Source organism: Neophocaena asiaeorientalis, unplaced genomic scaffold (assembly GCF_003031525.2).
Source record: "Neophocaena asiaeorientalis asiaeorientalis breed wild unplaced genomic scaffold, Neophocaena_asiaeorientalis_V1.1 scaffold254, whole genome shotgun sequence".
In the NCBI taxonomy this organism is placed as follows: domain Eukaryota; kingdom Metazoa; phylum Chordata; class Mammalia; order Artiodactyla; family Phocoenidae; genus Neophocaena; species Neophocaena asiaeorientalis.
In genome coordinates this window covers 6,537,895-6,563,185 of record NW_020174705.1, presented here as the reverse complement: position 1 = coordinate 6,563,185, position 25,291 = coordinate 6,537,895, and the positions used below count along the sequence as shown (strand labels likewise).

General features: G+C 44.0%; 1 protein-coding gene across 3 annotated transcripts in view; it reads right to left on the bottom strand.

The window, feature by feature from the left end:
- LOC112409399 (RNA binding protein fox-1 homolog 1) overlaps nucleotides 1-25,291 on the bottom strand; it is a 1,082,427-nt gene that overhangs the window by 37,964 nt on the left and 1,019,172 nt on the right. For 2 of the 3 annotated variants that reach the window (XM_024759496.1, XM_024759498.1), the window contains exons 9-10: nucleotides 18,300-18,432; nucleotides 1,563-1,605 (exon numbers count right to left, since the gene is read on the bottom strand). In XM_024759496.1, coding sequence (XP_024615264.1) covers nucleotides 1,563-1,605; nucleotides 18,300-18,432 — 176 coding nt within the window. Of the gene's footprint in view, nucleotides 1-1,562; nucleotides 1,606-7,986; nucleotides 8,027-18,299; nucleotides 18,433-25,291 lie in introns of all 3 variants that reach the window. The other variant, XM_024759497.1, reaches the window with a different exon arrangement.

Here is a 25,291-nt window from a genome sequence, read left to right as displayed (position 1 = left end):
ACACTCCCTACTCACAAAACGTACTCACTTTCACATGCTAGGCAGCAAAATACAAGTGTGAACTTATAGAACATACACATTTTAAATGTCATTATGGACTTCCGCTCTCAACCTGGCCACCACCACCAGATGCGGCCATGGGAGATACTGACTCACATGGTCAGAAACACTTCCTTTGTTAGCAAGACTTCTGGAGGTCCACTGGGGGAAGTTATCGACTAAGGACCTTTAATGATACACCAATGAACCATTTTCAAAACTGTGCTTGGTGGCATATTCATAGTGGCAGGGAAGGGCAAGGTTTCATGACCAAACAGGTTTGGGAGATGCTGAGTGAAATGAAACTGGATACTCATTTGTGGAACTTTGTAAAGCATTATTAATGAGCCCTGTGGCTCTCCACTGCATCACAGAGTGGTTTGACAACGGAAATCACACGTTTAAACTTGAGAGCATACTTTTGGAAAAAGATGTTCAAATATCCAAACGGCGAATTGCTTAGGAAGCGAGGTAAAATTTTTGTCATTGGTGGGGACACAGGGATTGGGTAGGGCTTTTCCTTTCTGAGAACATCCAAGGATCTCACTTTGTCTAAAACAGGTGGATTAATATACATAAAATTGATTCACTATAATGACATTTAAAGAACATTTGCAAAATGTAAAACAAATATAAATCGTTACTCTTTTATCTGCGTATGTTCAGCTATTTCTGAAATATGGCAATGGAAGTCCTGTTTTCTTAGAAAGTGAAAATAAAAGTTGATGTCAGGAATTTTAACTGTTTGGTCCTCTCCTAGGTCCAAGTACCCATTTTTTATATTAGATTTCTTATTAAAACTTGATTAATCTCACAGTAAAAAAAAAAAGTACCTTCTTAATTGACTTAATACTGAACCAAAACGAGGATGCAGGTCACAGGGAAACTCCCACTGATCCTTAGTTTTCATTCCTCTTTCCTTTTATTTGACAGTTTTAATGTTGGTTTTAGACCTAGCCAGCTATACTTCGATGGATGTGTTGATTTTTTTCTGTTTCCTTCCTACAAGTTCGCTCATTTGGGTGTTGCTTCAGCAGTGGGAAATAGGTTTCAGAGCTATGGCAAAAGTTGTGAAATAAATTTGTAAGAAGCTATAATGAAACCAGGGGAAGTTATGTTAGCTATGCTGACCCTCAATGCTGGATGTATAAAAGGCTTTTTGGTTTAACCATCCCAGTTGACTCCAGGAACCTACTAAAAAATTTTTTTCAGACAATTGGTTCAATGAAACCCTTGAATTATTTTCACTGAGTTTATAGTCATTGAAGCCAGATACATTTTAAGCCAAGAAATGAAGAGCCAAGCCAGACCTTTTGACACACAATCTAGCAAAGAGGGAAACATTTCATGATGAGCATCTCTCTTCTAGAAGAATTCACATCAAAACTGGAAAATTCAGTTAAGTCTTTCCTCCTTCTATGTTAGAGACCATCTCCCCTCCCCGCAATTGTCTTGTTAGTAGGATTTCACAGCAAACCCACAATCAATAGTGATGAGTTTTTCCACCAGCCGGGATTTCATACCTGCAGCAATTTATTGCCATACACAGGCTCTTGATACACTACTCTATAAGGAAACAGAAATGTAATGTTTTTCAATGCAAAAATGAAATAAAAGAAAATGCATACGTCAGACAGAAATTCCAGAGCAATTCATTTACAAGTTTGCTTCTCTTATTTCACTAAGACCTAAGAGTGACCCATCAAACCAAAAGAAAGACTAAGCAATGCCGAGCCTTTTTTAGCTACAAAATCTCTGTAACTGAGAGTATCAAGACAGTGGGGCTGGGGATCAAACCGCACTCACCGTATTTGTGTTATAACCTGTGTTTATTTTTAAAGAAGAATATTTTCATGGCTTCTTCCCCTACCAGCATATTTCAATAGCTCAAGTTAACTCGCTCACATTTATCTCTTTATCTCATGATTGGAATTCTCTGGAACACCTGAGGATTTAACTTTGCTGCCTAATGATTGAGGCAATTAGGATGACAGCACAGTGGCAACCAGAACTGTATCAACGCCTTTATATTTTTTTTAATTTAATTTCATGTAATAACACAACACAATTGCATTTCATGAAACAATGAATCACAATGAAGCTATCAAAGCTGCTTTTAACATACATGACTAGAAACATTGTGTGTGTGTGTGTGTGTGTGTGTGTGTGTAATATATATTTTTTATATAGTCTGGCTTTTCTTTCCAATTTAGTTCTACTTAGCCTTCCTTTTAAAGTTAAAATCTACGTTTATGGAACTACAACTGTAAAAGTTCTTTCTCTCTCTCTCTCTCGCTTATTTGAATGTTTCAAGTACAGATATTATTCCCTGTGGCTTGTCCACCCCATACACTCTCCATTATCCTCTCACTTCTCACCCTCCCCCTTTCCTTTTTTTCACTGCATTTCTCAAGTTTGCTCAATAGGGACAACAGTGTTATTCTGTTGGCCCAGGGCATAAGGGTTGAACTCGGCAATTAGATCACATGGGCTCAAACCCCAGTGACAGTGAAGATTTCTGAACAAATAATTTCATCTCTTTCCTGAAAAAAGTTTCCTCCTCTGGGAAAAAAAAAAAAATGGAGGTGATGGGTAATGAGATTGCTCCTTGATAGGACAATGTGCAGAGGGAATGAGGTGATGTAACAGTTCAGTGTCTTGTCTCTTACACAGGAGGGGCTTAACTTCTGGATGGGCTGTTGCCTCCTCCCCCATCGTTACTGACCAGCCTAATGAGGACCCCCAGCTGGATCAGATCCTGAAAACAGGATCTCAGGAATAAACACTTGGGGTTTTTATCTGGAGAATTTTCTCTTCCCACCTTTCAATGCTACTGACACTTCTGTCCTGAGCGCAAACATCAGTGAAATGAGGACACCTTTTTAAGATCCATGGACAGCAGAGTGACATGAATGCAGAAATAATTGTATTTAAGTCATGGTGTCACCCAGAACCTTGTTATAACGGGATTTAGGCATGATGCAGAAATGCACTGGAATCTCATCCAGACATATTCACTAGGGAGCCTCTCAGCTGCATTGAGTGTTAGAAAGCTTAGGGCTTTTCTAATAAAAGGGAGCGAGGTTAACATTTATAGTCTATATCATCAGGACTTCCCTGGTGGCACGGTGGTTAAGAATCTGCCTGCCAATGCAGGGGACACGGGTTTGAGCCCTGGTCCAGGAAGATCCCACGTGCCGTGGAGCAACTAAGCCCGTGTGCCACAACTACTGAACCTGCACTCTAGAGCCTGTCAGCCACAACTACTGAGCCCGCATGTCACAACTAATGAAGCCCACGTGCCTAGAGCCCGTGCTCTGCAACGAGAAGCCACTGCAATGAGAAGCCCGCCCACCACAGCGAAGAGAATCCCCACTCGCCGCAACTAGAGAAAGCCTGCAATGAAGACCCAACACAGCCCTAAAAAAAAAAACAAGAAAGAAAAAAAAGATACCATTACTCTATATCATCTCTCTCTCTCTCTCACTCTTCCTCTCACTCTCTGGTGCCCTCCTGCTCCCCCGTCTTCTCTTCCCTTCTTTCCAGTGCCCAGAACTCTACTCTCTTACTTTTGTTTCTACTGAGAGTTTCTCAGATCTTTTTTAACAGCTCTATTATCATTTCCTTCTCTGCATTTTCAATAGTTATCTTTTGATCAAATGCCATATTCTTTGCTATCTCCCTGAGCAGGTGAAAACACTTGTCTTGGTTCAGTTCAGCAACCCTTATTTTCAGCTCCTTGATTGATGCCAGCCTTATGAGATCTCTAGCTTCACCCCTAAATCTAATGGATTGCTTTGCAGGTCCTGGGGACGTGGTCCTTCAACTTTCAAATGGTTGATCATACCCATGTATCGCTTCTCCTATTATTTATATATTTTTTCATTACCTTGGCCCACTTTTTTTTTTAATTGACGTATAGTTGATTTACAATGTTGTGCCATGGCCCACTTTTTAATTCAGAAGAATTTATGGAAATGGGCACCACTAAACAATGAGTGAACTTGTAGGTCTGACAGGCTAGTGATGGAAGCTCAATTCCTACCTTTCAAAATACTAAAAGTTTGTGTGTGTATGTGTGTGTGTGTGTGTGTATAGTGTGTCCTCAGGTAGAAGGGACCCAGGTGACGACTTTTGTGACCCTCCTTGCTGACTCAGAAACCCCTTGGCCATCTGCACTGGGCCTGAGCATAACAGGCAGCATTTCCCCTGCAGGGCTGGGCTCCCGAGTTAAGATGATTCTTCTTTGCACTCAGCCCAAAGGAGCGGCCCTGGTTTTGAACCTTAGCTTCTAGCTCACAGCATCTTCTTACAAATCCACTGCCTCCAGCACTTTCGGGGTGTCCATGATTATCACTCTCTCTCTCACTTCAATCTTCTCTTCCCTGAAAAGTTTAAGAGGAGCTAATTCTAGGTAAGGGGGATTGCTAGTTACAGGGATCCTGCGGGTCTTTCAAATCCTCTGTGCTTTGGCAGGAAGGGGAGATGCCAGAGGGCTCCACCACCAGGTGGGAGGGATGGGGACCTTGGACGACAAAGAGGAGAAGGAGTGGAGAAAGCAGGGTATGTACAAAAGGTCAGGCGTTCTGGTACCCATGCTGTTACAGTTGCTGGGTTGCTCTGATCCACTGTCAAGGCTGAGGATAATCGGGGCAGGAAGATTTGGAGAGCAGCCTCCCCTTACTTTCCTCAAAAGTAAGCAAAGCCAGAAGCTTATTACTCTGCCCAATAAAATGAAAAAGAAATAACTGGTTTAGACCTATTAGAGGGGACCGATGTGTCTAAGACATGTCCCAGGTCTTCTCAGGATGGCCCTAGACCTATTCATTGTGCACTATTTTTTTAACACCTTTCTTGGAGTATAATTGCTTTAAAATGTTGTGTTAGTTTCTGCAGTACAACAAAGTGAATCAGCTATACGTATACATATATCCCCATACCCCGCCCTTGCGTCTCTCTTCCACCCTCCCTATCCCACCCCTCTAGGTGGTCACAAAGCACCGAGCTGACCTCCCTGTGCTAGGGCACTATTTTTAATGAGATCAAACGAGCAAGCCACACACTTCCTTTAAATAAAATAGAACCTTGCGTGCCTTTTTATGAACCTCTTTAATCATCATTTCTTTAAAAAAAAATGGAGCACGGGGGACATTTCTAATCATCAGAACATACCAGTATCTAAAAGGAGGTAGGGGTAGCAGCTTGAAATAGCACATTCAAGATTATAATATACTTCTGGCCAGGATGAATCCTGCACCATAAGCTTTAGAGTGCAGGAAATATTCATATTCTTTTTTGCCTTAAATCAACTTAAGGCCATCTATGAGCCCTTGGTTTGCTGCCCTGATGGGGCAGAGTCTAGTTCATCACTGTCCCCCACATACATACACCACCCATGCAGCAAGATTCCAAAGCCGCCTTCGGATACAGAGTAAAGTATTCCAGAAGCTACCTTCCTGGAAAGAGGACAGAAATGTGCTGCGTAAACAAAGCTAAAACTTCATATTTCAGTTCGCTTTTCCGTCACCGAATTGCCTGTTTGGAGCTGCCTCCTTAAAATCTTATCATCATAATATGAACAGTGGGAAAAATATATAAATGTTTTTGGCTAGTAGGGTGGCTTGATAAGGGCAAAAGGGACAGATTTCTAAGCCTTGGCACCAGGAAACTCAGGACTTGAAGTTATTGACGTAACTCTGTTCATCCAAACCTCACCCAGTGGGAAGCAAAAACCCCAAAAGGAACCGAAAGCACAAAGGGACTTTTCTGGAGCTTTTCTCCCTGAATGGAGTTTCTCTTTCCACCTTAGTCTGGATGCTCTCCTCTGAGTCCCTTTGCTCTCTCTACTTGCCTTGTTCTCGCGGCTTTTCATTGGTCTCAACCAATGCAGACGTTCTCTATCTGTTACTCTCGCCCATTCTTTTTCCTTATTTGTGGGCTCCTACTGCCTGTACCTTCAGGAAGCTTCTACTTCCTGTTATACAAAAAGCTATGAGGCAGGGCTTCCCTGGTGGCGCAGTGGTTGAGAGTCTGCCTGCCGATGCACGGGACACGGGTTCGTGCCCCGGTCCGGGAAGATCCCACATGCCGCGGAGCGGCTGGGCCCTTGAGCCATGGCCGCTGAGCCTGCGCGTCCGGAGCCTGTGCTCCGCAACGGGAGAGGCCACAACAGTGAGAGGCCCGCGTACCGCAAAAAAAAAAAAAAAAAAACAAAAAACTAAACTAAAAAGCTATGAGGCAAGGAAGAGACACCAATTTGACCTACCCATAGGACAGCACAAATTAATAATTCAATAAGTCATTGTCATCTTACAAATAATTCAATAAATTATTGTCATTTTACAGAGAAGGGAACACTCAATAAATGGCAGCTAATAATTGTAATGTGTTTGATTTTAGCTAGACTTAGTAATGTCCACATTTTTTTTCCCCTTGGGTGAGTGTTGATGAAGATAGTTTTCCTTTCTGTGTATTTTCTTTTTTTCTAATTTCTCCATCCCTTCTCTACTCTCTTCCATTTCTGAAATTAAAAAAAAAAAAATGTCCGAAACTAAGTCCTAACTCCCTCCATTTGCATCCTCTATCCAGAGGCTACCCTAGGGGAAGGGTATAGACTGATGTTTGGGTTCATGGGTTATCTGAGGATTTGGAGGAGGTCCAGCCTGTTTAGCCCCTGCCTGCTTCTCTATTTAAAATGGCATAAACTCAAAGTTTGGAAAAAGAGGACTTGGGAAGGAGAGGATGGAGCTACACCACAAGAAGGAAATAGGTTGTTCCCTGGGTGAATAAAGAACATGTAAGTTGCTCTTTCATTTCATTAAGGGGAAAAAAAAAAAAAACCAACAACCTAACCCACAGATTATAATAAATGTACTTGATGCAATTATAATAAAACCCAAGTTCATCATTGATGGAGATTAATACTCTGCCTCAAAATTGTAATTATTTGAAATTCGAAGGGAAGGAAATTAAATAACTAGTGTCTTTCCTATTTTCTAGTAAATTGCCTCAATTTGATCAGAAATATGGTTACATTTTTCTTTGTTATCTAATCTATAAAACAACAAATATGATTCCACTGAATTTGAGGTCCCTCGTAATAAAAATGGTATGATTTAGAAAATACCTCCCAACCCCAACCATTTCTTTTCAATTGTGTTTATTCCAAGTCATTTTCAAAACACTGAGGCTGATATCATACCATGGGTGAATAACTACCTCTAGATCAAGTTAGGTAAATTTAATTATGGCCCCATAATGAGAAACATCCTCCTCTTCTCTAAAAGTGAAAAGCTTAATAAACTGGTACCATTTAACAAACAATTCTAAATTGGACAAATAATTCTGAATCAGGTAACTGTTTGGGGGAGATGGAGGGAATAAAGAGTTGAAAAAAATAAGAGTTGAATGCTTAAGTTGGTCTGTATTTTGTTAGGAGATATTTCTTGCTAAAATCATCAGTGGGGGAGAGAGAGAGAGAAACGGGGTTTGGGGGAAGAAATATCTTTCTGGGGCTGTAGTGATCAACAATTAAATATATTTACAAGAAAACATCCAAAACATCAGCCATGAAAATATATTTTCACCCTCTACAGCTGGTAACTACAGCTGTCATCCTACATATTATATTGAAAACACACAGACCATACTGAGAACTTCAGAGAGGATTTCTTTTTGAAGCAGGGTCTTTAATGTGACATGGGAAAAATGTCATCTTTTGGGGGAAGGTGTTTTGCGTTTATTCTGAAGTTAATCAGGGAGTTAATGCCCCTCACTCAACAGCACGACGGCTATCATGAGCAGAAGGCCTTCAGTCCTCCAAGCCTTTGGGCTCTTTCTCACAGGAAGAGGAAACGGGCGGCACCCAGTAGAGAAATTTGCAGCAAACTTGTAAAAAGAATGACTCGGGAGGAAACAAGGATGGCATGCACGTTAATGAATACTTACATAAATGTCTGCACCATAAAATCCATCCTGGTAAACAACACTGCAAGGGTGCACACACAAAGAAAAACATTCATATTAGTGCATTTCCCCATGCAGACACACCAACCCCTGCACTGGCGAAGTTAGTCTGGTCACAAGATCCGAAACACAGGAACCGAGGATCGTTTTCAGATTGGTTAAGGAGGTTGGAGACGACGGCAGTCCATCAGACTGAGAAAATTAGGCTGGGGTTCGGTGTCGGCCCAGAATCAGGACATGGTGGCGTGCTGGGTACCAGACTTTCCAATCTTCCCGGAGGGGTGTAGAAATGCAAAGAGGATTCACGTTTATTTTAAGTGACCCACGCAGATATGAGGATCAGGGTTTGCATTCAGCCAAACCATCTAGGTCCCCCCGGAAAAAAAATCATCTGCTTAAAACATATGATTGATAAGAGCAGGCGTATGGATGTCACATTTTCAATATGGGTTAGAGCTGAAGGACCTCAGGGGCATTGCACAATCCAAACGATTTCAGAAACCTTCTTCTATATTCTTTCACACTCTAGCATTCTATTTGGTAATTCCACGTGCCCCTCTTTTATGGTACATGTAGAATATCTCTAATTATACGGGTGTGTGAACAGGTGCGTAGATGTGTGTGCAAAAATATGTGTGCTTTTGCATATGGGTGTGCGTATATGTGCATATGAATGTGTGTGTTACTTGGAACATGTAAACGCATGCGTGTGCATGTGTATACCGTGTACATGCGTATAAGTGCATGTGTATATGAATGTAGACATTATGCATATGATGTGTGTAGTAGTGTGTGCACATCTGTGTGTACGTGGGCTCGTGAGCCGTGTGTGTACACGCCTATGTCTGTGTGTATATTCGCATAAATTATAACCAGACTAAGCAGACTCCCACATAATGATTGAACAAGCCTGGCCTCACAGCAGCTCTCTGATTCCTGTCCATTTAGTCATCTCAGAGAGAAGGGACTTCACAGGACGGGGTAAATAAAAGATCCTGGACTTTTCCAGAAGTTTTTTGGTTTACCTCGAGTGAAATATCCAGGAAAAGAAGCTCAAAGCTCTGGGCTCCTAGGAAACTGACTTAAAATTCCTAAGCATTAAAACGGGTTCAATGAGGATCCCATGTAGCCTGCGCACCTCACAGGCCTTTGTGAAGATCCCAGAACACCTCAAGTACAAAAATGAGGGTTTCTAAGGCATGTTTCCAAAGGATAGCAGTTGTTATTAATAACCTTCCCTGATCTCTTCCCCTGGAATTTACAGATGATTTATGATTCTGTCAAATGCGCCCCACCGCAAATTCTCCAATGCGCCCCACCGTCGAATAGAGCTGCAGTCCTAACAGAAGCAGGACTTTGATTACCGAAGGATTCCAGCAGGTTTCAGGAGCAGAGTGGACCCGCAGGTAAGCCAAGCATATCGAGAGCCAAGGGGAGACACTCGACAACACGTACACGCACACACGCACACGGCAGTGACACTGGTTTGCTGGAGAACACTGCAGTGTGCTTCTCAGAGCTTTTCAGAGTTGATTGGTTAAACCCCAAGTACCATCGTCTTTAAAAACGGGGCAGGGAGTTCACATGCTAAGGAGGTCAGTAGGAATCACTTTCAGCTGTTTTTGTTTGGATCGAAAAGGGGCTCCGGTTCACAAGAGCACTTGTCAAGCAGCGTCAAACCCTAATCCGAGATCCAGAGGTAAGTGGCAACCTGAGCTAGGCTTTGATTTCTCTTTCAACGTTTCCAACATAAAAAGATACTGCCTGTTGGGGGTCAGAAGCCAGGGCTGGCCTCTGCCAGCAAGACTGGGCCCAGAGCTGATCATTCAGCCAGATCAGAACCGCGCTGTCCATTCCCCCAAGACGTCAGTCACACTGTCCATTCCTCCATGACATCACGCCCTTGCAAGTGCTGGTCCTTGTGCCAGGGAAGCCTTATCTCCTGATAACCTCATCCAAAAGCAGAACACCATTCAAGAGCCAAGTTAGAGAGGAAACACACGGGCATCTGGGTCACAGCCTCAGCAGTCAGCAGCTATGCGCCCTGGGACTAATGACCTAAGCTACCTGAGCTTCACTTCTTCATCTGTGAAATGGGGAAGGAGGTTAAGTGCCCACGTCAAGGGAGGATTGAGTTAGGTGATGTGTGCAAAGCGATGAGCGAGGTAGTTGCCAACAAAGTTCTAATTATTAAATCTAATTAAATATCACATCGCTATGAGCTTTATCCAGTGCCCACCCCAAGCTGAGTTCTTCCTCCTTCCTGTGAACACCAGCACCACGTTTTCCGATCCTCAAATCCTCACTTGGTCCAACAGTTTTAAATATTGGTCAAATATTAAAGGCATTTGTGTAGGCAGCTCATTTCGCCCTGAAAGTTGCACCCAATAGCTTACTCGACATTCTATCCCACTTGATGGCCAACACATTGCTTTTCACACTGAAGATGTAAGTAAATATCTATTGAGTGAACACTGCCCATAGTTTAAAGGGGGGGGTTGGCCATTAGTAGGTGACAGAAGGTGACACAGAGCAATTCTAGGTAGAATCTTCATCTGGTTATTCAGCATCAATGGCTGCTGTCAATGGGGGGCGGGGTAAGATTCGAAAACTGGACCCTGGGACTTCCCTGGCGGTCCAGTGGTTAGGACTCTGAGCTTCCATTGCAGGGGGCATGGGTCGATCCCTGGTCGGGGAACTAAGATCCCACAAGCCACGCGGTGAGGCCAAAAACAAACAAACAAACAATAAAACCCCAAAAACCTGGACCCGGACTTCGGATACCAGTGCAAGAGGCTAGACAATGTGATGCATATGTGAACAATATATTAATATTTAACCAAACATTAATATACATTCAAATATGGGAAGGGATGCCTTTCTCTAAATATTTGTAGAGGGGGACTCCATCTGTGTCTGCTCTTGCAGACATTGGGGGCTGTTCCAGGGGGCACAGGACCAGGAGTGGCTGAGGCAGAGCTCTGGCTGAGAAAAGGGCCCCTTCTTTCATCAGGACAAGCTCTTGTGCACTGTGGCCAGCTGCGTGCCTCCATGGCAAGCCTCTTGGTACCAACAGCTCCCAGAAGTGAGTCAGGAACAGGCCCCGATGTTTGCCTTAGGCCTGTTCAGCCAGGTGACCTGGCTGCTACGCTCTGCCCTCCACCGTGGACCACAGAAGATTACTCAGGGACTCTGACATCCCACGTTTACAAGACAGAGAACCAAAGGGAACATGTGATCTGGTGTCTCATTTGAACAGACTCAAACAAACAGACTGATGAGCCCTATTCCTCTGCTGTTGGAATGCTTACTACACTCCAACCAGGATGCTGCGGCTCAGGGCAAGTCCACCAGCTAAGGCTGCCCTCAGGGAGCTTACAGGGAGGCACAAAGCCAGGTACCCTGGTGTAAGGTGGCAGCCGCGAGAGCTGCTGCAGAGGAGGGGAACGATGGCGCTCTGAGCTGGTAATGGAAGGAGGAGGGCTGGCATCAGAGGTGAGGGAACCCCAGCGAACGGCCCAGAAACCCCAGCACCTGAGCTAGTTCAAGAGGAACTAGGGAGGAAAAGCAAGCCAGGCAAAGTGAACAGCCAATGCAAGGTCCGATGTCTACAGGGTCCAGGGCATAATTTCTAGTTTGGGGGTGTTCAGAGGCTCAGCCAACTGTGGTGGCTTCCCTAAGAAAGGAAGTGGAGAATTCTAGCTGCTCTTACAAACCGCCCAGGGTAGGGACTGCTGGTTTTCACTATGGGCAACACCTGCACAGTTTGGAGAGAAACGAACCAGAGGGTGAGTGATCTACCTTCACAATGACTCCAAAAAACTAGGAACCGATACGGCCATCCTCATTGGCCGCATGAAACAAAGCCACTTGATGGGCTGCGAGTTTCATCACGATACTGTGTGTTTTTTTCCTAAGTCATAGCACGAATGTGACCGCCACGAGCCCTCACACCTGGAGAGCGATTCCTCTGTGTCCGTCCCTAGTCTGACCTAATTATCATTATCCCACCTAATCCTCAAAATACCCCTATGAGACGGATAATGTTATTATAGCCTCTTCGGACATCAAGAGAGTGAAACGGAGAGAGCTAGGTACTGATGAAGAAGCTGAGATTCTAGCCCAGGTTGTATTGGCTTCACAGCCCACATTTTTAATTGCCATGGCAGGCAGCAGTGGTCAAACTTCAGCAGGCATCAGGACCACCTCGAGGGCCTGTTAAAACACAGATGGCTGGGCCCCATGCCCAGCCCAGAGGTTCTGAATCAATAGATCTGGATGGCGGGGTGGGGAGGTTGGGTCTAAGAATTTGCATTTTTAACAAGTAACGGGATGCTGACGCTGCCGGTCCTAGGACTAATAGGCTTATTGCCCTATGGAGCACCAACCTCCACGTGTCATTTTACTTTACATTTGAGACAACCCTGAAGGTCAGCTTCCTAGGTCCTATTCTATATAGGAGCTGGTTATAGGCAAGTTCTTAGAAAGTCCCACGTTGGTTTTCGAGAATGGATCCAAACATTTTTTTAAAACCCCACTAAACAGGTGCATATGTGAAGGGAAATGAGGGCAGGGGATGATGTCTAATGCATAGCTATCGATAAATTAGCCACATCCCAGTACAAGAGAAGAGAGTTGCCATCCTGCGTTGTACAGGTGCAGCCTTGTTTTAATGCAGAGGCGGTCTGTCTAGCCACGCAAAGGTAACTGTAATCTCTTCGGAACTGCAACATGCTTTCACAAGAGCGTGATGCAAACGCACATCTCATTTTCTTAGAAAGGTGATAACAGGAGTTAAATATCTGAATGAATGCAAGCAGGGAATGATTGTACTATAGCAAATTAGTTTACTTTATAAAAAAAGGAAAGAAAGAAATCATGCGATGCCCAAACTATACAATCTGTTTGGGTAACATAATATATCCCAACCACAAATACATTCTTGAAGGAAAGGTTATTTAAAGCTGCTTTATCTTACTGCCCATTCCAAGTGGAAAATAATATTTATGAATGCTAGTTGTTTCTGAATGGGTATCAGGTGGGTCCATAAACTCACTAGCATCTGTATAGAATTGGGCAGTGTATGTACACTGACATTCTCCTGGGGAAAATACATATTTTAATTCGATTATCAAAGGCATCTGTGACATCCCACTTTCTCCCCCCAAATTTAAGAACCACTGACTTAAGAGGGTTTGTCTTTAAATGCACTCAATTAAGAGGCTTTTTTTTTTTTTTTAATGTAAGAGGTTACATTTTAAAACTGGCTGAGAATTTAAACAAGAATTCACGGCAAAACCAAAAAACCAAAAAAGCTAAAGAGAATTCTGGAAAGTATTCTGGGGCTAGGTGATGATGACCTAATGTTTATGTTCATCGAGAAACGTCCCAAGCATCAGATAACACAATCTGAGGATAAGACATTTATAAATTAAAACCAAAAAACATGGTTGATTTACAGAAAGAAAGGTTTGCACACACTGTTCTAAAGGCTTCTTCAAGGACCTAACCTGAAAGCACTCCCAAAGGCTCTGTGTATGGGCTTCATTCTTGCACTGACCAACTGTACAAGTTTTTTCCTGGGATCCCACCGTATCTTTCTCGCACTTAGAGTAGCATAGTCAGCTCAAAATACTTCTCATGGTAACTCTGAGAAGTTGTACATACATGTGACATAATTAATGACTTGAGAAAGTACAAAATGTCTTGCTCAAAAATATCCAGAGAGCCAAGATAAAAACCCTATAGCAAATGCTGGGTGCTTAACTTAGAAGAAGAAGAAGAATTTAAAACATCTCCTATGGTCCTCTATATCCCTAGCCCCATACAGTGTGATTGGTACATAGGAGGCACTTGATAAGGTGCTGTTAATTAATTAATTAACTAATTAAGAACAAGAACTTGGTGAGGCCGATCTCATAGGGTTTTGTGGGGAGAGGATTGAGGCTTAATTGCTGTCCTGTAACATCCGATGTTGTACTGAGTCTGGTGTATGTGTCTCTGACGCTTCTACCTTCCGTCTTCATCCACACATCATCAGCCTGCCAGCTCCCTTGAATGACAACTACCCAATGGGTAATTTCTCCCAAATATGAGTCCTAGGAAGACAGACTGGACATGGTAGCCATTTATCTAAACAGACTCCAGGAGCAAATGCAAGGAGAAATATGGACGACTTGGTCCATTTAGCTCTCCCTGAGACTGTTCACTAGTTAATATTTTATTTCCAATCTACAGATTCCATAAACCACTGAAGTGCCTCTGTCCAAAGCCATCTCTGTGGCGTATGGGGAATGGAGGTCTGTGAACTGTAGGCGTCCCCCAGCCAATGGGTACGTGACTCGTGGAAGGAAAGATATGGGTACTCAACATAAGCCAAAGGGGACCCTTGAGAAAGAGGAGGGTATGAGCAGCTAATAAAAGTCAATAACCACGTTAACAGCAACAACAGTAGCTACAGTTCACTTAACACGTGCCATTTGATGGAAATAAGTTGTAACCTTACCTGCATCTCCCTATTTCATCCTCTATCAACCCTACGGAGGCAGGTGTAGTCTTCACTCACCTGCTAACGCAACTGTGCCTGCAGAGGTTATTAAGTCAGCTACCCAGGGCAGTATGAGATAGAAAAGCAGGAGCCAATCTCATCTGCCCCATAGTCTGTGTCTTTAGAGGACTGTAACAATCTTATAGACTGTGTAGACATTAGCTTTCTAACTCATCACCCATTCTCACTCAGTTAATGCTGGCAATCACTAAGGGGTTGGTTGGGCCAGTCTAGGGCTTTCCTCTCATTCCTGTGATCCCTGGTCCAAGTAGAGCCTTCCCCCCGCCACCAGGAGTGATCATGAATTAATGTCCCAATAACTTTCTATTTAGCTATGTGAGAAAGAGGAGACAGGGCTCTTCATAACCTACATTCTTTACTTGCTGGGAGAAATTTCAGAAAATATCAGGACGTGGAGGGAAAAACCAAATCAGTACAAGGAAATATAAGAGCATCCTTAGTGAATCCTCCTGGGTGACTATCTTGACGTTGGATACTTCCAAGGGTCACTCAGGGCTTCACAAAGGTGGCCTTGGAGGTTCTGTGGATTTTTTTCAATCTCTCAGGAAAAAAAAAAAAAAGGAAGCTATACAGGGACATAGGATAAATGACACATTCTTCGCTGCAATTTTAGTAACAGAGTATTCATATTGGATACTTCATGGAAAACAGAGGTTTAGGATGACAGATATGTCTTCAATTGGTGACAATGGGAAAAATAGATTCTTCCTTAATAAATGCAGTGTTTTTTAGGTGATGGCTAATGAAAAGATGGGGGCCTCTGAGTATGAGGGAGCATCGCAGAATGAGAGCTTAATGTGGCAATTTAGGAAATGATTGGATTTTTCCCGATTGGATTTTCTTTCTTTCGTTTTCTTTTTTGGTTTTAAACTTTTCAACTAAAAAAATTTTTTTTAACTGAAGTATAACTGATTTACAATGGAAATGACTGGATTTCTTCTCTCTCTGGAAGCTTTCTGGAACCCAAGCTGGTGCCCATGCAACACCCTATCTTATCACACCACATCTGTTGAAATTGTTAGCATCTATGGTGTTCCCTGTGCCTGACTGTAAGAAACTCCTCCAAAGGTGCCATTTGCCTCAGCATCCTTAGCGTAAGACAGTGCATCGAGCTGAGAGAAGCAATTAACTGGACTGGAGAAAAGACAGTCAAATCTAGAAATCAGGAAACTAAAGGACTTTGAAGACAAACAGCTACAGGAAATCCACACTATTCCCCGGACCACCTGAATCCTGATAATGTCACCCTGGAAACAGAAATGGGTTTCCAACCTCTCTGCTACTTGCTTCCACTCAACATAGATCAGGGCGCTCTCGACTCCAGCCAATGTCTGCTCTGTGTCCTGCTCAGCTCTTTTCCTCTCCAAGATGGGCTGCCCCTCCCAGGCCCTCCCGCCGTGGACTCCTTCAGCCTAAGCCAATGAAGGGAAAGGAACCTCCACTGAAGATGCTGAGTTCACACTTTTTCATTTGGTTTCAAAGCACTCCAGGCAGTCTGTAATCCAGCAAAACACCCAGGCAACTAGCTGAGTTTCCTCCTTTTCAATCTGCTCTTATAGAACATGCACACATGGACACACACACCCTTAGCCCTTCTGAATTTCCTACTCTGCCCGTCTTGAGAATTTTCTCTTCCTACTAGGTGTGGTTTCAGAATTCCAACCATAATATTGCCAGTGAAGAGGCACAATTCACCATTATAACCAAAATGATTAGGAAGATCACTGGAATATTAAAATGAAATCATGTCCAAAGCAGTCACCAACAACGTGCTTCACCGTTTGGAGATGCCTGGTTCTCTCCCTGGCGAACATGGCATTAGTTATACCTGGTTATTGCCAGCAAAGAGCAAGTTCATTATAAGTTAGCAAATTTCAATTTTACAGCAGGTGTGTTACTCTGAGATTTTTATAAATTGTTCACATGAGGATAAGCCATACAATTTTATTTTTTTCTGTTCAATATAGTAGTGATAGACTGAGGGTACACAGACCAAAAAGCGACAATTACCATCTACTAAGGTAAGATAATGATTTTCAGACAAACTAATGTGATATGAACATGCAATTCTGCATTTACAGCTTATGAATCTTGCTTTCATGAGCCTAAAGGGTAACTTATTTTTTCTTCATAACTCATGATGTGACCTTGGGAATAACAAATCTTTGTTTCTGCCTTTTTGAATCTAAAAATGGGCTCGACACTGTGGGCTGGAGATAATGATCATACTAGCAATGATTCCTTACGGTACACAGTCAGATACATAAGGCTTAGGACGTGGAGACGCATTGTTTTGGAGGGTTGGGAGAATTTAAGGCCGATTCATCCTTGGTTCGTTATTATCCTCCACCTTTTCGGTAAAAAAAACTCTAATGACAATACAGAAATGATGGACATTGTCTTATTTCTCTGCTTTTATTTTCCCTTCCTGATGATTTCATCAAATTTCACTTCTTAATATTCTTAACTTTGTTTCATTGCATTTGTTTTTAAAACACTTCAAATGCTCTACTTGGGAATGCGTGAGATATGAATAAATAATGAACAAAGAGTGTTTCCCTTTGTCATCAGAATAGAGATGATCTAGGCTTATTCAGGTTTTCTAAAAGATGGATAAGCCAAAGAGCTATAGAAAATGCATTTAATAACACTTTCACACAGTCCTGAATACAGCCAGATTCTTTCTAGAGACCAGAAAGCCAGTCTCCTGGCCAGACTGTGCTGGGTATAGCTGAGTTTTCCTTTGAGTGGTGCTATTGGCATTTGGGCCCTGTAACTCTTTGTGTTGGGGGGTGTGTTGGGAGGCTGTCCTGTCCTGTGCATTGTAGGATTTTTAGCAGCATCCCTGGCCTCTACCCAGTAGATGCTATCACAACAAACAAAAATAAAAATGTCTCCAAACATTCCCAATGTCCCATGAGGACCACTGCCTTAGAGACTTCCCTCTCTCCGACTCCAGGGGACCAGAATGTTCTAGGAGGATTCCTAACAGCGAGGCAGAAAGGGGAGCACTTCAAGAAAGCAACCCATTACACAAGTACCAATTTTTTTTTCCTCAGCATTCACCACCATTCCTTGATATTCACTCGGCAATAGCAAAGTCCATGTACAGAAAGACCAAACGGGCCTTGGGGAACAAATCAATCTGCATTGTCCTCAGAGAGGGAAAAAGGAAGGCAAAGGCAATTTTGGAAAATCCAACTAAATGAGTCACTTCCAATTTCTTTGAACTTCAAGAGTTTGCGTTAGACTCGACACCTAATTTTCTCTTCTGGGCCAAAGGTTCATTCACCTTGAAGCACAAGATGTCTTTGGGGAGGGGGGCAAGACCGCCCCAGTGGATTGTACGTTTGAAACCCTCCTGTCCCTCCACCGAGGGATTCAAAGGGCAAATGTGATCCAACCTCCTTAATCACCAGATGTTTGCAATCATCAGAAAGACGTCTTGGGCTGTAACCATTTCTCTGTTCTCCAGCATTCAGTCTCAAAGAGAATTTACATAACAAAATGGGACATGTAGAATGCTTAAAGGCACCAACCATGACAAGACGAATTACACTCATTTTTCAAGACTCTTTGCAAGGTGCTGCACAGCAAGCGCGCGGGCTGCATGCCGGGCGGTTCCGGGAGGCGGGGCGGGGGCGGTCAAGGCCGGCATGCGCTAGATCGCACGCAAGGGGTGCTGGTGCGGGAGGCCCGCCCGGGGTCGGGGGGCTGCCCCACTTACCCGCCGTAGGCCGGGATCGGGGGCGGGGGCGCCGCGGCCCGGAAGGTGTTGTACACGGTGCGGCCGCGGCCTCGCAGGTGCGCCCCTCGGTAGGCGGCCGCGGCGGTGGCGGCTGGATACGGGAAGCCGGGCACTGCGGGCGACAGGAGAGAGCAGAGCTTTCAGAGGCACTCCTGCCTTTGAGGGAACCACCCGCCCCTCCCCACCCCCACTCAGGACCCTTCTCCCCGCAGGCCAAGGCTGGACACCTGCCCCCCTTCCTTCCCAGAGTCAGGCTTCCAAAGGCGGGTAGGAGGGAGGAGACCAAGGTCTGATTCCAGAAAGGATGGGCTAGTTCAGCCCCTGGTCCCTGTGCCCAAGGTCAAGGACAGACCTTCACAAAGCATTCTTAATAACCAGAGAAAAGCTCACTGCACAAACTTAAATTTCTAAAAAGGTATTGCAACAGATTGCAAGATGTATATGCAGTGTGCTCTCGAATCTGTCTACCTATCACCCATCTATGCAGTGTGATGAGCACACACTGTGCATGTGTATACGTACACATACATCTGTATAAGCACGTGTGCATGTGGAAGTGAGTATATGTATATATGTGTATGTACAATATACCTGGATGTTTGTGTGTATACACACGTACGCATGCATGTGGGTATGTGAATGTGTATATGTGCATATTTATATGTGTGCGTATTTATATAGTTATATATACAAATTCATATACATACATATTTCAATGTGTTTGTAGTTATCTCTGGGGCTGAACTTCCTAAGTAAATGTTAGTTGTCTATTCATAGCTTTTCCCCAACCCATTTTAATTTTTTTTCCTTATTTTCCTTTATGTACCTATATTGCTTGTTAAAAATTTTAAATTGAAATACTACGTTCCTAGAGACAAGTGTACACATCGTTGATGTACGGACCTCTCAGGCTCCAAGAAACAAATTATTACTAAGGTCCCATCAGCCCCCAAACCATTTATACAGCTTATAAAACCATTTCTACCACAAACATAATTGCAGAGAAGTGTGGGAATTCGACTCTGAAGGAAAGGGTTTGGGCAGGGTTTTCTTCCCTGGGGGAAAATTCTCTGAGCAGAGTGACTCGGTGAGGAGTCAGCAGGGAAAGTAAGCCTGATGCTTGAGATCCCTGATAATTAATATGGCTTCCGCTGGCAGGGGTGTCATTCCTCCTAGGATGGCTGCAAATCCTCAGGCATCAGGGCCCTTGAAGCCTTCACAACACCACCTCTGCCTTCCTGCTCTTTCTGTCACTGAATCTCACCGCTCTCACCATGCTGGCCATGCCTGTCCCATCCCACTTAGCAGCAGGCACTGTTGCCCACACTGAATCCCGTGGAGGGGATGCTTTTTTAGGAAACTACTGTCCCAGGAGCTCTATATTAAAGGCTCAGAAAGTCCTAAGGTAAGGGAAGTGCATTAACACCATTAACCCAGAACCCCCAAACTTCATTTTTCCAGGAACTCTAGTTTGCAGAATACCCAACCTCTCACAGGTATTGAGAGCAGTCAGTCATTTGTTACCTTTACCTCTTCTATTCATCTGCCAGCTCCTTGAGGCCTCCCACCGTATCCCATTCATCTTTGCATCTCCCTGCGCCTCCCCCACGTCAGCAGAAGCTCCCTGATTTTGTCCACAGTAGGTTCTAGACACTGGACACAGTAGATTCTAGATGACTTACATGCATGAACAAGTGAATGAACCGTGGGCTGTGGTCCAGCCAAACGATTGACAGACTATCCAGGGAACTTCCTCTCCCTGTTCCATTCTCTCCCCTCATCCTGCTTACCTAACAGGAGCTTTGAGGATTTCAAGAGAGAGGGAGACAGATGACATGAACCAGGGTGGGATAGCTTTCCTCCCCATCTACAGCCCTGCCTCCCCTGCTCCAACTCCCCTGGGATTTCAGACAGTGTTGGTAACAACAGGCAACGCTGGGAAGGACACAGCTTCTCTTGGCATCACAGGACCGTAAAGGCTCAGAGAGGCCTCACAGCCAAGAAGCTCTTTCCCTGAGTTAACTCAGCACATCCAAGCTTCCCTCTGCCAGGATCTCTATTTTGCTGTATACCCAGCCTCTCACAGGGTGCTGTATTTCATATTATGTTAAACTTGCCTCCACCCTACATCCAAACGGCAGAGAAGGGCTTTTCCCCTCCCCGCTATCACATTCAAGAGTAGAAGCCCTCCACCCAGAGAACACACTGGTGGTTGCCAAGGAGGAGGGGGCTGGGGGAGGGATGGAGTGGAAGCTAGGGGTTAGCAGATACGAGCTTCTATATATAGAATGGATAAACAACAAGGTCCTAGTGTATAGCACAGCACTATCTTATGATAAACCATAATGGAAAAGAATACTAAAAAAAGAATGTATTGAGATATATATATATATATAAAATATATATAACTGAATAACTTTGTTGTACAGCAGAAATTAATGCAGCATTGTAAATCAGCTATACTTCAAGTTAAAAGAAAAGAAAGAAAGAGTAGAAGCCCTTCACCCCATTAATTCCCATTACTCCCAGAGTCCTTGGATAGAGTAGGTTTGCAGCTGCATGTGGGTGGCAATGGGCGGGGAGAAGAAGGAAGTGGGATTTCCCACGGGAGCCATTCCCAATTCTATATTCATGGAATTGCATGGAGTGGAATATAACCCTTGACCCAGAAGTGAAGGCAGACTAGCTGTCATCTGGAATTCTCTGTGTGTTCTTGAATGGCCAACAGCTATCCTGTTTCGTGGATTCTACCATATCCTTCTGTACTGATGCTGGTAAATGCTAGGGTGGTAGAATCAAGTCAGAATGATTTTTATCTTTCTATTTATGTCTTAGAAGACCACCCAGGTTATTTCTTTTTTTTAAATTGTGGTTCAAGACAAATCATACAGCAGTACTTACTTCTCAGCTTTCCAGCCCTCACCACCCATGTTTCCTGGCTGGTGTTTCAACTACTGTTCTTGAAATTGCAAAGAGGTGTCAACCTCAATGGGAAAAGCAGGGAAACCTAATATCGTAAAAGCCCAGGAGTCATGAGATAGGAGATGTTGGCTTTAGGACGGGGGAGAAAATAAGCAAGCCTGCCTTTGACTCCAGCGCTATCTTGCCACAGTTCAAATATTAAGTTTTCAGAGGAACACCTTGGATTTTGAAATAAAGCAAATGAAAAGTTCACAATCTGGCAGAGCAGCTGGCTGCCTGTGTGAGGAAACACAGTAATTACGCTGACCCATTCATTATCGCTGGCTACGGCATGGAGTGAGCCAGACAAGATCCCTCTCAGCGACAAGCAGGTTTTACAATAATTCTTGGAGGATTTAGATGTTGAGATAGAACATGAAACAGAAGCTCAGCAGTAGAGCGAGGGGAACACAAGCTGCTAGAAGGGTAGAGCCAGGATGCCACTTTGTACCCCCTTTGCTGCAGGGAGAAAATATCCTTCTCGATGCAGGATAAGGGATTTACGGGTCTTAATACCAGGCTCTTTGGGCTGCTCCAAGCAGGGCACATTAGAGGGATTCTTATTTTGTTAAAGGAACAAGGGAAGGACTGCACATTAACTTCCTGGGAGACCAAGTACCCTTAGGTAAAATAAGGAGGTTCCATTGTAACAGGGGCTTCATGGAGAAGGCACGTGAGTCTCCCAGATGGATGGCTTTCTCAGCTATCCCTTTCTTGTTGCCGTCTAGAGCTGGCCAAGGGGTCTCTTTATGAAGTCTCTAGCTAGTCACCGTGATGGATGAATGTTCCCTTCTCTTCCCCTCTTTTCTTCCCCCCTCCCTTCCTCCAGAAAATAAGCAGGACCCTGTGGGGCTCCTGGGCACAAAAGCCTCTCTGTGTCCCCTTCCAGGAGTTTCAACAGGCAGGTTCAAACAGTTGCTAATCAGGGAAGGGAGGGGTTGGGAAGACACAGGAGGGGCAATCAAGAGACAATAGCGCAGCCTTGGGGCAGAGTCCTGGTTCCCCCTTAAGGGATACACATAATATCTTTGAGATGTTTTGCAGGTACTGAAACCCCTGCCAGGTGGGAGAAGTTAACAGTATGCTGCCCACAAGCACGTAGACCCCAGACCGGTTGGAACCAGAAGGTTGATGATGCTCCCACTTACCTTACCACCAACCAATCAGAAGAAAGTCCACGAGCTGATCATGCCCTCCTCTTTGAACCATTACTATAGAACTCCTCACTACCCCCTCCAGGTCAGGACACACAATTTTGAGGGCATTATCCCGCTGTGGCCCCTTTGCCTGGCAAAGCAATAAAGCTCTTCTTTTCTACTTCACCCAAAACTCTGTTGCCAAGATTTAACTCGGTGTTCAGATACAGAGGCCAGATTAGGCGTCCATCCCTCCCTCCCACCCTTCCTCCCTCCCTCCTTCTCTTCCTCCCTTCCATTTATTTTCTAATTTCCTTCTGAAGAATGCTGCCATGAACCTTCCCGGGTATACTAGCAATCAAGTAACTTCATTGATCAAGTAACAGAAGGAAAAAGACTCTCACCATTGCTAAAATGCAAGCTCCATGAGGGCAGTGCTCTACATCTCTTTTGCTATTTGATTTAGAAAACTGCCTGACACAGCAGCGCAGGTGTCAGCTACCTAACACCATGCGTGGACACCCTTTGATGGTGAACCCATGTTAGTCTCCTTTCTGGGACAGTAGAGGCCCTTCCTCTTCCTGTTCCACCTTCCACAATCCAGTCCTTTATACAAAGCACCCTGCCCCAGATTTGCAGATAAACGGTGTGCAAATAACACACCGGATCTCATTCGTCTTTATAAAAACAATCACTGCGCCCATACTTAGAAAGTGCTGTACTGGCCCAAACACAGCAACCAGACTTGGAATATGTGCGATTCTGATGAAAAGGGAGACAAAGTGGAACATACTGCACTGGCAATTACTGCCCCCCCTCAATTCACTGAAATTCACGTTTACTGCTGCACCGAGTCGGGGCATGGAGATCGGTTTCTACTTCTGGGGAAAAGCAGGGCTCAAACTTTTTCCCCAGACAGGTGATGACTGTCTGGTCTATAAAAGGAACTCTGTCAGGTTCCTCCCTTCATGGAACCCCACACAGCGTTCCCTAGAAACCCAGCAAGTCTCAGTCTCTGCATGCAACACACGTGTGCAACAAGGAACAGTGGAAAAGAGCAATCGTTATAATCCCTAACTCACCTGATTTATAGCCGTGCCTTCTGTGTTTCTCCCCATCTCCATTAGAGGCCTTTTCCCCTATGGCTGGTTTAGGACAGTGTGGCTCTCTTCTCTTGCCAAATGGTCAATTTCAACAGCAAAAAAAAACCCCCAACTGTTTGTCAAGCTTCCTTTAGACTCACATGGGATGGCAGGAACTGATTTATTTATTTTTACTTGCCTACCAAGTGTGTTGTCTTATTGATCATGGGTAACTGCATATGTGAAGCGAATACTTAGATGATTCAGATATAGATGAAAACAAAACCAAAATGGCGTTATCCTTGAACCATGCAGAAAGAATGTAATAGGGAAGAATAAGTCTGACTCCATGTTAAATCTGTTTCTTTCACTTAAACCTTCGTATTCTATTACTTTTGCTTCGATTTAAGAATGTTGTCTAGAGCCCGAAATAGACAGGACAGCCCATTCTCAAGGCTCTGACTTTTCAGGGTATAACACTTTTCCATTCATATAGAGATAAAAAGTTCAAAACAGAGAATAACATTTGTCTTGCTGGAAGGTTACAAGAACATCCCGACCTGACCTACCAGACAGCTACAAGAGCAAAGGATTCTGACACCAAGAAGTCTGCAACAACCAGCCACGCCCCCCCTCACCTTGGCTTTGTCGAAACCATTTGGGGAGTTTGGGGTTTTTTGAGCCACCCCTCCCTCTCCTTGCACGTCCCTGCGATAAACCTTCCTGTGCTCCAAACTCCGACATGTAAGTACTGTTTGGCCTCACTGTGCACTGAGCACACGAACTTGGGCTCAGTAACAAGAAGACATCTTAATCATGTGCTTATACTTCAGTGTGACACCTCTCTTTTGCTGAGTTATCATGTCCTCTATCAATACCCCAGTTCAGGAGTTTGGATCCAGGAGGTGGGCAATAAATGTTTAATAAATCCAATGCAAAATGCCAAGTGGAAACTCACAATGTCCTCTCCACTTCTGAGATGGAGTAAATCAATGCTAATAAAAGTCATCTACCTGTCACCCTGTCCAATATTTGTAAATGCCTCTTTGTTAATTAAAGAACAATGTTAGAAAGAAAAGACACCAAATTAGAGTTATTTCTGAAGGCCGACGCTGGAGTTCGATTTTTTTTTTTCTAGTTGAACTTCAAGTTAATAAGCATGTAAACAGACCGTCAATGGGGAACAATGGAAAGCATTAAGACTGCTTTGTGGACACCAAATAAATCCTTAGTTCCTGGCATGAGGGAGACAAGAGACCGGAAAAGAAAAAAACAACATAGGTTCATTATACTGGAAAGGTTTACCTCTTAAACCTGATCCAGCATGAATCAAAGTGAAAAATCTGGTATCACTGCAACGAAAATTGGATTTAACTCATAAGCTAAAAATGAGTTTCTCTCAAAGAAAACACGGCAAGAGCTTCTGGAGCAAATACCAACTGCACATCTTGTTGACACATCAACATCCTTAGCCCACCCACTCCCAACCTTCGGCTAGATTTATATCCAGAGCATATTGGGAGGAGGTTAGCAGAGTAGCCATCTCAGTTCTCGGCAATAAGGAGTGCTCCTCCGCCAATGAACTCAATGAAACGGAAACTTTAGGAATGTAACCAGAGGCGTGCTGTGAGGTGCTCAACTATCAAGGCAAATCAACATTTTTAAACAGAAGATGTGTGGGTGTATCAACCCCGCCAAATGGGCCACTTACCAAAGTGTCAACTGCTTATTGCCTTTCTCCCCGCCAAGACAAAGCCTCCACCTCCCACCTCCGACGAGCTCGGCGTTCAAT